This window comes from Brienomyrus brachyistius, chromosome 9 (assembly GCF_023856365.1).
Source record: "Brienomyrus brachyistius isolate T26 chromosome 9, BBRACH_0.4, whole genome shotgun sequence".
NCBI lineage: Eukaryota > Metazoa > Chordata > Actinopteri > Osteoglossiformes > Mormyridae > Brienomyrus > Brienomyrus brachyistius.
In genome coordinates, this window is record NC_064541.1 from 15,563,576 (window position 1) to 15,575,871 (window position 12,296).

The following is a 12,296-nucleotide window of genomic DNA, read 5'->3' on the forward strand; positions in this document are numbered from 1 at the left end:
AGCTTTATGTACGTCCTCCACGTGTTATGTGGGGCTCTCTGGCACTGGGTGTATGTGCGTGTGGACGCGCCCTACAATGGACAGTCGTACCATCCAAGGTTCTCACTTTCCTTGTGCTCAGTGTTTCCTAGGACAGGCTGCAGGCTCTCCATGACTTACTGAATAATTGATTGTTAAATGGAAGGACATATTAAACCGATAATTGAAAATTTGCTTCCACAGTGGATCAGGGCTGGCCAAGCTAATGCAAATCTACTAATGAAAATAGCCGATGTTTATAATCTAATGTGGTAAAAAAAAAAGGGCATAGCTCCCATGACGAAATATCTCCTTAGCCCGCCTGCTTGGGCACTTTCAATCTAAAGCAATAGAGGCCCCAGAGTCAATAGAATTTGCACACTGAGGGATGAGGGCCCTTTAGATAGATTTTGATTACTGCCCCCCCCCCCAATGGTGGTAGTAATCAAGTGCACTCTTAACAACTGGGGTAATAATGTATTATTTTGTAGCGTGCGACAAACAGCATGCATTCCTACTGATTGGTGTTGAGTTTTAATCAATATCCTACATAAACTTTTAAGGGCTTTACTTTTATGAACCTTTTAATCAAAGCAAGAGACAGTACAAGACAAAGGGATCTCAAGAAAATGAAGGAAAGTTTAATAGGAAAGGATGAGAATATATACAGATAATTACAAGCAGCATTATGTCCAGGGACTGCTGGAAAAAAACCAAAAAGCTTTTTTTAGAACATTTTTGAAAAGGTAAGACAGTTAATTCTTTGCAGGCCTTAGCGGTTTGATTAATTCAGTAAAGATCAAGTTTAAAATCACATTAACCTCAAAATATCACTGGCTTCGTTTTAATTTTTTTTCAGATAGAAATGGATTTTAAAAGGCCAATGTGCCTTTTTCGTGAAAATTAAACCAGAGTAAACTTGCATTATTTGATTAATTTCAGCGAGCAATTATTGAATTTTGATTGACTAAGAGGGTGATCATTGACCAATATTTAACATTAACAACATAATTGATAGAACAATTTTCAAAAAGAACGTTTGTTACATCTCCCACCACCATATATGTGACTAGGCAGAAGCTACAGAGAGTCTTGATGGTGCTGGGGGGGGGGGGGGGTGACAGGGGGCTTCTCCAAAACTCTAAGCAACGTTTCATTCTGCAACAGCAATATTTAGTACATTAAAGTAAGATTTACCAAGATCAAAATGAACAACATGCTAATGTACAAGAATAAGCACCAGCTCAGAGCAAAAATACATTTGTTTATTAATATTCCATTGGAAATGAAACAGTTCACTCCTTTATAACCTATATTCAAAACCTTTAAAACAGATTAGCAAAAGTCCATTTGAAATCTGACATTTCCTGTGCAAACTTTATCCTTCTGTCTGAGCAACAAACTCAAAAACTCTTAAGATCCCTCGTATTGCTGGCTTACCTGGAGACCAGCAAACTAACATGATACCATCCTAAGCAATCTAGAATTTTTAAACTGCAACAAAGCCCACTAGTTAGTTGCCATTTACTGAACTCAAACAGGTCTATGACCTTTTCAGGCTTTTCACATACTGTGCTCTTGAAAATCATTTTTAACGGATACCTCTTAGCGGATATCTAAAGTGCACTAACTGGCAGTGTTAAGTGAAAAAGATGACGAAAGAGTGTAAATCAGGGTGCAGCCGTGGACCCATGACTCTTGTCTATTGTTGGAAGGTACAGTGGTCAGATAAGCTGGTCCTCAGACCTGAACGAGGGCGCCCAAGGGGACGCAGGCCTCCACAAAGTCACGCGGCCTGGCTGTTAGTTGATTGGCTCATAGCCCTGCGGGACAGGGCGCTGCTTGCGGACGCACACGAACACCCCACCCAAGAGGATGAGGACCAGGGGAATGCCCAGCCCCAGAGCCATGATGCCTATAACCAGGGCTGAGAAGGACTCAATGGGAGGTGAGCCCAGACCCACCAAGACGGTCCTGTAGAGAGACAAGGCACATGGTTACTTACTTTAACGTTGATTAGCAAGTCAGCTAACAGAAAAATACAAAGCTTACTGATCACTTCGATTATTAGACACCATTTTGACAAAAAGCCCCTCAAGACAATTACAAAGTTACGCAGTGAGCTACAACAAAACTCAGCTTATCATTGTTAAACTGCTAGCCAGTGTGGCAAAAAAATAAAAAATAAAACTTGACTTAGCAGAGCACTGCATCCCGATTTGTGACAGTGAAATCAGAGGCCGATGTGTCCAGAAAGGATTTATAATAAAAATGTATATCCCAAGAATGACACATCACAGGATTGCAGCTGGGACCACAGAGTAAGAAGAACTAGGCAACGATGTTAATTTGGGAGGCTGTGCTACTTCGTAAAAATATCGATTTAGAAACCTGCATGAATGGATGCTGCGGGACAGAGTGTTTTGAACGACTTACCAGCTGAGGTAGTTAGTGGCATTGTAGAAAGGGTCTCCAGCAATGCTGAAGGTCACGTTAAGCCTGTGGGCATTGTAACCATCGCCAAAATATGCCAGGATGAGGTCAGAGGCGGGCAGCTGGTCCGTGGGCATGAGCTGCGAGTGCCGACAAGGAGTGGCATCATTAAGCACGGGAGTTTCTGTACGGTAAGCTACCGGTTTCCACTGGACATATCCGAGAATGGGTGAAGTCGAGTTGAGGGGACGAGACACCCACTGCGACACCTACAGAAGGGAGAATGATCACAGCGGGGGTCAGATGATACCCCAAGTACAATTAAGGGGTTCAACTCATTTCCAGCCACCTGAAACCATCAATATGGGATGAGTGTAACTTACTTGGAAAATGGAGGGCGTGTACTCATCATCGATGGACCTCAGTGTCTCAACTTGGCTCGACAGTTCCTTGCTATCAACGTGCTGGAGCTCCAGAACAAAGCGTGAGAAATTGGACCTCCCCGTTACTCCCTTCAGCCAAAACCGCACCTGAGAGGCATTAGCGTTGTGAAGCAGGCAAGGCCAGGCCGGGTCACGCCCCTCCGACTCAAAGGCAGAGAACTGTGGAGGCAGATGAGTGAAACTATGTGATGCAAGAGCTCCCAACGAGTGAAACTCAGTACATTATTCAAACTTTAAAAGAGGGGGACTATGGAAGCACAATGCATTCACCTGGAAGAATAATATTACTCATAAAAACAGGATTAGCTCAATTCAGAAAAACATTACTTGTAAAAACAAGATGATTATGTCATTCTTTCAAGAAAAAAAAACAAACTTTTTACTGAACTCAAACAGGTCTACGACCTTTTCAGGCAAACAAACTTTTTTTCTCCAGATGAGTGCTATATACTTCTGTACGGGACAATGCTTTTTGTGCTAACATCTTTTTTGTGTAGATGCAAATTAACTTCAAATAAAATTCAGAAACTATTCACCGCCGCACAATCACTAAAAAGTAGAAAATTAGAGATCAAGGTTTACAAGTACATCAAAACTGGCCGAGAAAGAGTTCAATGAAAGAGAAGTTTCCCACATCCTAAAACAGCGGAAAAGGCTGCACTGAACTGATTATCAGCGTCAGTGGATAACCCACCAATGAAATGTCCATATGGCACCCAGAAAAGGAGCACTCTCACTGGCCAAGGCTACGCTTACCAGTCCTACCCTGGGATTATTAGTACGTTGGACCAAAGACTTATTAGTAACTGGCTGCGAATGAAAATTCTGTAATATGGTAAGTTTGGAACAGGCAGTAATTATTTGTACGAATGGACTTTAATGTTTGCTCGTTTGAGAGAGCAATACTTGTTATTAATTGTTTCTTTGGGTTTTTATAAGGTTACTAATAGCATAGCTTGCATTATATGCATGTTATTTTAAATCTGATATATTACTTAATAAATCTAAATAATGAAATCTAAAATTATATTAGCCAATTTTATTGGTTATCAGAATATTTAAAATCATAAAAGTGTAAGACCGCCACTCACCCCCAGACAGAAGGAGCCATTGTGGAAACTTTCCGTGGGACCTTTTCCACAGAGCTGGGCGGTGTGGGTTGTATAGTTGAGGGTCCCGTTGAGGTCCACCCAGGTAAAGTTCTGGAGCTCGTAGGGTGGAAAGAAACTGGAGGGGGGCAAATGTGTGGGGTCCGCTGTGTCGTTGCCATCATCATACTCCCACAGCTATGAAAAGGGAGAGAGAAGATGCATTACGGCGAGCTTGCATGCCCACACGTCTTCATGGAGTCATTGTATGGCTGTGTGCCATTTTTGGAGCTAAATTTCAGGTGCGACAAGCTTCAGAGACCACACCAAAATGAAGAAGGAAAGAAGAAGCACCATAACACAGACATATAAAAGCACAAATGGAAGAATGGAGAATCCACTTACTCTAGTGAAGACCAGCGCACTGCTATAGTGAACAGTATGTTCTGGTTCTATCTTCAGGCTGCCAGAGAGGTTGCCTGAAAGAAATTTAGGCCAGTCCACCTTCAAAGAGGAAGAGGACGAGTCGGTGTGGACCAACAGCACTGCGGGCGCCCCCTGGCTGCAGAAGATAAAATGCAGGGTGTCGTTGTTCCCTGTTGCCCTCACATGCAGCAGATTAATAACACCCAGAGGAGCAGTATGCGAAGAGTTTAAACCTGGGTTCAACTCCAGGGACACCTAAGGTAGAGAAAGTCAAATTACTGAATGACAAATATTCATTTTGGTTCAGGGATAAAGGACAAGGTCCGAGAGGGAAAGGGAATCGCATCAAACGTGCACAGCACAGGTGTTATCAACTGTTAACCAATTCGTTATTTACCCAAGGCATGAATATTTGTGTTTTTATCACTTGATATCTGCAGCCCCACAATAGCCGATAGCTACCATGAATGATTCACAGTATGCCAGGTTTATGTGTTCACACATTAATAATCAATTTTGTCCGGACCGAGCTAGCATTTAGTTACGTTACACCGAATTTAAACTCATGTTAATAACTTGCCAGTCCTCAACAGAACAGGTTTACCCAGTGATCGAATGTGAACGTACAAAAATAACCGTAAAAATCTATTTTAAGTGCTAACGCAGCCAGCGAGCTGTCGCTTCTGCGCAGGAATAACAAACAGCGAGAGAGCCAGCGCCAGCCATAATCTATGGCTTTAAAGCCGATGAAACTGAAAGCCGCTCCGTTTTTTTACCTTCCGATGGTACGTGTCGCCTCGGCCGATAAAAGCAGAAGCTGGCCGTGTAAGAAACGGCCAAACGCAGAGGGAGAGCAGCAAGGAAACGGCCACCGCCATGTTTAGCTGCGGCCGGAGAAGCGCCGAGTCACGTGAGGAGGAACCGCGTGAGTTTCGGTCAGCTGACGGAGGAGCGGCGCCGCGTTTAACGACGATCCAATTTAATCCAAGCAATCTACCCCTTCCCCAAACCATCAGATGCAAACCCATTAAAACCCATTAAGCGTTAGTCTTTGAAGAAAAGTTTATTAACAATGCAAAGGAAGTAAAAGGAGCAAATAACACTAACAGGGAATGGAAGTGCTTGGGTGTCAAGACAGGGTCCAGACTGACAGGCTAACCTCTTGCAGTTTTCTGAATAATATTGTGCCACAATTACAGAATGCAAGAATAACCCAATTGCAATGCAAAAGTTAGCTGATGGTTTAAATTAATGCCATGGTTCCACATCTATGAAACTTTTGTAAACTTTGTTCTAGAAGTACCTTTATACATTTTGGGGTTAGAATGATTTCTCAATCGGGACTTTTAATTACTTTTACCTACTTTGTGGGATGCCAGAAACGCAAATTTAAATACTCCTTTTTAGGGGAATCACGCACAATCAGAGATGAGAGATAACTATTCTACAGGGGTCGAATTAAGAAAAAAAAAAAAAAAGCTCAAAGAAAAAAAATGTAGTCAGGAGAACATTCTCATTTTTATTTAGTTTACATTACAGGTCATATTTGTTAGCCAAAGACTTACAAACGGCCTGAATGTTTCGCATAGTGGACACATCGGAGAGGAGTCAGGTCCACGTTCCTCATATCCACTCTGCGTTCACGTCTCTCCAGATAACGGCCTTGTCTCAGCACCCCTCCCAAATCCCACTACTCTGCACTTTGCTCTCCGCCGGTCTTGTCATCTCCGCCTTTCTTCTTGTGTCCTGAAACGATGTCATCGATACGGAGTAGCAGAATGGCAGTCTGCACAGAGAGAGAGAGAGAGGGGGAAGTCATGAGAAAGGAATAAAATCAAAATATAACGGGCCCAGGAAGCCTCTTTTTCCCCAACAGGGTTAAAGCACCATGAAGTCAACTTAGTCCCCAAAGAGCCGCGATGCTCTTTGGGGTAACAGCTTCGCATCCAATCTAGAATTTGACGCAATCGCTCAAACAGATACAGGTAAAATGTAGCTCAATTTAAATAAATAGGAAAACGGTTTATTGTTCAAATCATCAAAAAATATCAGTTTTCAGTGGAGACGGTTCTGCGATCTGGGGAATGGACAGTCGAGCAGCAGAACTCCACTCTGTTACGGCGTAAGGAGACATACACAAAGGCTAAACTGCAAGAGCAGCGGAGGGACCCCTGACTGACCTCCACAGCGGTCTTGTACGTCTGCGCCTTCACAGCTAGCGGCTCCCAGATTCCCAGCTCGGTCATGTCTGCCAGGGTGCCAGTCTCACCGTTCACCCCCCACGACACGTTGTCCTTCTGGGAGTGTTTTGCCTAGAGGAGGAGAAGCAGGACACTTACCACCAGTCTGGGATCACAAGAAGAGCTAAAGCAGAGCCTAAATGATCTGATTTTAGTCACTAACTTCATTTCGATAAAATATGTAGTTATGGGGTTTTGTTTTTGGATGACAGTACAAACACTTCAAGAAACTGCCTGGAAACAATATTTAGATGTTTTATTTTTGCAATCAGGAAGGGAAATACGCAAACCTGTTTATTTCCACAACTCTGTGGGATGACTCACCCTCAGGGAGGTAAGAACACGGATGGTGCTCGCTCCACAGTTCTGGATCAGGGTGCGGGGGATGACCTCCAGGGCCTGGGCCACAGCGCGGTACGGCCACTGCTCCACCCCGGTCAGGGTGCGCGAGTGCTCCGTCAGGCGCTGGGACACGGCCATCTCCACGGCCCCGCCCCCCGGCAGCAGGTGGGGGTCCAGCAGCACGTTGCGGCACACCTGCATGGCATCCTGCAGGTTGCGCTCCACTTCCTGCGGGTGCAGCGAATGCAGAACGTCCCGCTCAACTCTGGATTACCAGCAGCATTGTACTGACAGTTCAAACAAAATAACTGGTTGCCCCACTGATGAGCCCCACACCCCCACTGTCCTGCTGCCACCCTTCACTCACAGCCAGAATTTCCTTGCTGGCCCCCCTCAGCAGGATGGTACAGGCTTTGGGGTCCTTGCACTCGGTGATGAAGGTGAAGTACTCATCGCCGATCTTCTTCACCTCGAACAGCCCCGCGCCAGCGCCGACATCCTCCTCTTTAAGCTCGTCTGTCCGACTGGCGATCCGCGCCCCACACGCCCTGGGGAAGGTCACCATCCAGTGTTAGGGACGCCCAAACGAGGCAAAGGGTTTGAAGACTAAAAGGTCAAGTAGTTTTGGGTCCATGAAGGGAGGGGGGGCACACAGTTACCCACCTGGCAATCCTGTTGTTGTCAGTCTTTTTGACACGACGGATGGCGGTGATGTTGGCCTTCATTAAATAGTGCTGAGCCAGATCTAATGGGGAACAAAACGGACCGATTTTAAATTCCAGCAGCAGGGCGTCGCTCCGCCGAGGACCAACCAACCAATCTTAACACGAATACAAATAACTGCTGTGCAGTGGGTCCATCCACTAGCCGCCTCGATCTGCAGCTCACTCTCTTACTTCCTGCATATCTCCGAACGTGCTGTGGCTTTAATGAGAAGCAGGTCACGTCGGGCTGAAGGCCTCTAAGGTCATGGCATGGGTACGCAGCAAAGTCAGAGGGCGGATGGGGGGGGGGGGTATAGCGGTGCCGTACCGGAGATGCCCTTCTCTGTGAAGACGAGGTCAGGCTTCAGACGGATGATGTCCTCGCAGATCTGCTGGATGTATTCCTCCTCCATCTGCAGGATTTTTGCAAAGTCCTCCTCGCGCGTGATCTCGATGTCTGTCTGCAGAGAGAATTCCAAGAGGGCCCTGCTCATCACATCCTCAGTACCACACGCAATCTCGACTGGACAAGAGGGTGTAGAAAAACACGCGGGCATTGGGGAAGCTTATAAACACCCATCTGAAGCTAACCACAGTAACGAGAGAAACAGTGGCGTGCATGTTTGCACTTAGCACATTTGCTTTGCACTTGCTGTTTGCACCATATATTCTGGACTCTCTCATGTATAATTTTGCACACAACTATAATTTATATTTATCGTTGATTTATAACTTCTTAGGTCTGTATACATTTAATTTGCGCCGGATTAGACGCCGACTGGGAGGATTACCTGGCTCTCGCCTTTCTTGTACTCCAGGGAACAGTCCAGCAGCACGATGCGTGGGTTCTTAATGAGGCGCCGCATGCGTGGGTGCGTCACGTCCTTGTTCACCATGACGCCCTTCAGCACACAGGAGTCCTCGATGATCCCACCGGGAATCTGAGTGCAAAAAAACATGGGGGCGGGGGAGATAAGTGCACGTCAAAGCATTTAAATGTCGGCGAGCAAACCTGCAATGTTTACTAGTGAAATTAAAAAGTGTTCATTTTTCAGGATTTTTTTTGCTGAACAGCAAGCCAACCAAAAGGTACAAATAATTAAGATAAAACTAAACGATAAATAAACCAATAAGTGCCGAACGGGTTTCCAGTATCAGATCGGTCTACTACTTCTCAGGCACAAGACGTGGAAGTGTCTGAGGTCGGCCCGTACCTTCTCCACCTTGGCGTACTTCTTGATGTCGATCTCCTTGCGGCCGTTCTCCTCCAGCTCCACGGTGCGCACGGCGTCCAGGGCGATGTTGCAGGCCAGCTCTGACCAACGGCTAAGCGCCTTGGTGTTGATGGCCGAGTTGATGATCTTCAGCATCATGTCCCGACTGTTCACGTCCACAGGGGTGCTGCACCGTGGTAGAGGAAGATGACAGGTTAGTATATGGTCAGAGAAAGGGCACAGGCCCTGAAAGAGATGGACAAGATGAAGCTGGGGAAAGAGCCGAGATCCCAAAAAAACTGACTGGTGGAGGTACAGTTGCAGCAGAAAGGAAAGATGTCGAGTGGCAGAGTAAGAGGTTGCAAACCTGGTTTCCTTCAGCAAGTTGAGCATGTCCTCCAGGGCCTGTCTGTAGGCACTGATCACCACGGTGGGGTGCATCTGCTGTTCCAGGAACTGCTCTGCCACAGCAAGCATCTCGCCGGCTGGGGAGAGCCACAAAACGGCATGAGAAGAGCCTGACCCCTAGCACTGCCATGGTACAGAAGCCAAACGATCATGAATGTGTAGCCTTCTTTCATATCAGAAGGGTGAGCTTATTTCTCACTGCAGCAGTGGATGTGCAGTGGACAGCCTGCAGCAGTGGACGTGCAGTGGACAGCCTGCAGCAGTGCGCTCACCCAGGATAATGACGGAGGTGGTGCCATCTCCAACTTCCTCGTCCTGCGTGCGGCTGATCTCAATCATAGACTTAGCTGCTGGGTGCTGCACCTGAATCTACGGAGACAGACGGAGGCTTGCTATTGGCCGGTTCTGTCGGAGTTCACTCTTGTAATAGCCAATGAATACTGAGCACCATGAAGTCATCATATGGGGCCTCTCACCTCTCTCAGGATCGCATTCCCATCATTGGTCATTACAATGCCACCCATGGGGTCAAGAAGCATCTATAGACAGAAGAGAGGCATGAATGGAGCCAAGCAACAGCATCACCTGACAGGTGGTCATCGTACAAGAGAAATTATTTTGTGCAGAGTGTTTAAAACAAGACACACTTTCGAAAAAAGGGAGATTCCACTTACAAAACCAGTATCCTTCCATAATCAAAATATGTATGCATCATTTATTTCTGCACTTAGAGGTGGCACAGTTTTAAAATCTATTAACATACACACCTTCATCATAGCTCTTGGTCCCAGACATGTCCTGATTACATCTGCTATTGTCTGCATTGCAAAAACAAGAAGTGCATTCGTTATTTTTATCCAGCAGTACCCCCGGAAAAATAAGAGTCGTTTTCCCCCAGTCTGTGATGTTCTGAGAAAAACAGAGGCATGAATGGTTCCATCGCCTGCATAGTACTGATTTCCATAGGTTTTATATTTTGCTGGCAGGTCAGTGTTGTGAACAGGACTGTCCTGATTACCCCTAAAATCCAACAGCATATAACCAAGTCCTACTGCAATCCATATTGTTCTGCTAAAAATAAAGCAGTGATACAAAACACAGAAATATACAACTGTAACAATCCTAGGCTTAAAAAACAAAATGGCAAAATGAATATATAATCACATCACCTTTGCTGCGTTGATGTTTCCTGTCTGAACCTTGCGCCCAGACTCCCGTTTCACATTCTGGCCTGGAATTAAGGAGAAACTGAATCAGTCACATAATTAATAAAAAAATACTTAAGACGACATTCCTGATCCCTGCTAGGCGAAGCATGTCTGTTTCGGTCATAAGCTGTTCGTCAATTGAACAATAAATTAACCATTTAGGATTTCAACAGTGCAACATAGCTAACAAGCCAGGGTATGCTTTCGTATGAAAGTACATGTAAATGAGTTAAATCGTAATATGAAAAGGGAGATTTACCAGCTGATTGCTTTCAAATCTGGAAAAATGGCGTTTAATATTAGACGGCAATAAATGCATTCTGATGTTAAGATAAGGTGGATGCTATTTGAGTACAGAGCAGATTTATCCGCCTCATAATGCATCATTCCTGGTGGGAAGTTGTCTTCCAGAACAAACTCCTGTCAACAAGGCATGTGCTTTGCTGAGTGCACCCAGGGGCATAACTAACAGCAAGCCATCTTCGAGGTAACTATATGCTACTGGGCCACAATGTAAACTTACCGTTTCCATTCCCCTCAAACTGAGAGGGGTAACTTTTATCAGTGTTTCCGCAATGCATTTCGCAATAAAAAGCACGTCTGATACAGATAGGCGGTCTAAAGCCATGCCAATCATCATCTCTGAACTAGAAATCTTAACCTGAAAAGGATGGGGAGGCAGTGAAGTTAAAAATAACCGCAGGCCCTCCAAGGCAACTGGCATAAGCTTCGATCCATAAAGAGTACCGCAAATATATAGATTTTAAAGCGTAAAGTGGCAAGGTATTAAGGACTAATAAGTTGCATAAATTGGGGCGACCCAGGACAAACCATTGCCGAATGTAGCCAGTATCAGGACTGCAGTAACAATGACAGGCATATTTGCCAAAGTCCCCATACCGTTCCGTTAGCATTAGCATCAGCATCAGACAACATTACGGAAATCAATGGAAGTCGCCCAAATTTCTAAACATTTCAACTGCGGTGCCGCTTAAATGACAGAAAGCGATGCATTTATAAAATGTCGCATTAAGAAAATAGCTGAACGTACATTTACTGGACTATTAATCCGCCTTGGTTCACTCCCTCTTTGCCGTTACCTTAGATATGGCGGTCATGCTTACCTGGAAGAAAACTATTTCAATCTAGACGATTAACGGAAACGGATTATGGTTGAGAGAATAACAGCCTAGTATTTAAATAAATTTAGTTAGCGGCTACAATGAAGACTTCAGCAGAGCTAAACCCAGGGCCCAATTCACGCCTTACACTACTTAGCTAACTGCGTGGTGCTGTAAGTAGTATCAGCTACATAAAAATGTATGAATGTAACACGTTATCTGGAGTTTTACATACTCATAACATGTAAGAGAAGACATTCTTTATCATCATGATTACTTACTCAGCACAAGAACCGGTCCTCCCATCATTTTGACTCCTCGTGTGAGACAACCGACTGGAACCTTCTGAGCCAAGCACAAAAAACGCACCGTTCTGACGGCACAGAGAAACGGCCAAAGCACCAATGAATAATAGAGTAAGCTTAACAGACAGCCGATCCAACCAATCAGCGTGAGAGAATATTACGGACTACAAGTATGGGTGTTGCCTTCTCGTGTCTTTGTCGAAAAGACCGGTATCACCATGTGCTTTCAAATCGTTTGAACTGGCAAGGTTGGAATATATGTAAAAGCATGGTTTTTATACAGACTATTTATTCCATAAACATGTATGCATTTTAAAATGCATAACTACTGAGATATAAAATAAAG

General features: G+C 44.9%; 2 protein-coding genes across 2 annotated transcripts; both read right to left on the reverse strand.

The window, feature by feature from the left end:
* Nucleotides 1-637: 637 nt before the first annotated feature.
* LOC125749655 (glycosylated lysosomal membrane protein) lies at nt 638-5,352 on the reverse strand. Its single transcript, XM_049027123.1, has 6 exons — nt 5,185-5,352; nt 4,388-4,663; nt 3,986-4,180; nt 2,835-3,053; nt 2,455-2,720; nt 638-1,992 (listed from the first exon to the last, which is right to left on the reverse strand). Exons 1-6 carry the CDS (start codon nt 5,284-5,286, stop codon nt 1,821-1,823), a joined length of 1,230 nt encoding a protein of 409 aa, XP_048883080.1. The 5' UTR covers nt 5,287-5,352; the 3' UTR covers nt 638-1,820.
* A 555-nt stretch (nt 5,353-5,907) lies between these two features.
* Nucleotides 5,908-12,042, reverse strand: cct3 (chaperonin containing TCP1, subunit 3 (gamma)). Its single transcript, XM_049027118.1, has 14 exons — nt 11,927-12,042; nt 10,486-10,547; nt 10,084-10,134; nt 9,793-9,855; nt 9,589-9,685; nt 9,276-9,393; nt 8,909-9,095; nt 8,486-8,635; nt 8,023-8,155; nt 7,654-7,735; nt 7,358-7,538; nt 6,973-7,218; nt 6,589-6,720; nt 5,908-6,194 (listed from the first exon to the last, which is right to left on the reverse strand). The coding sequence occupies exons 1-14, from the start codon at nt 11,952-11,954 to the stop codon at nt 6,099-6,101; spliced, it is 1,626 nt and encodes a 541-aa protein (XP_048883075.1). The 5' UTR covers nt 11,955-12,042; the 3' UTR covers nt 5,908-6,098.
* Between the last annotated feature and the right edge of the window lie 254 nt (nt 12,043-12,296).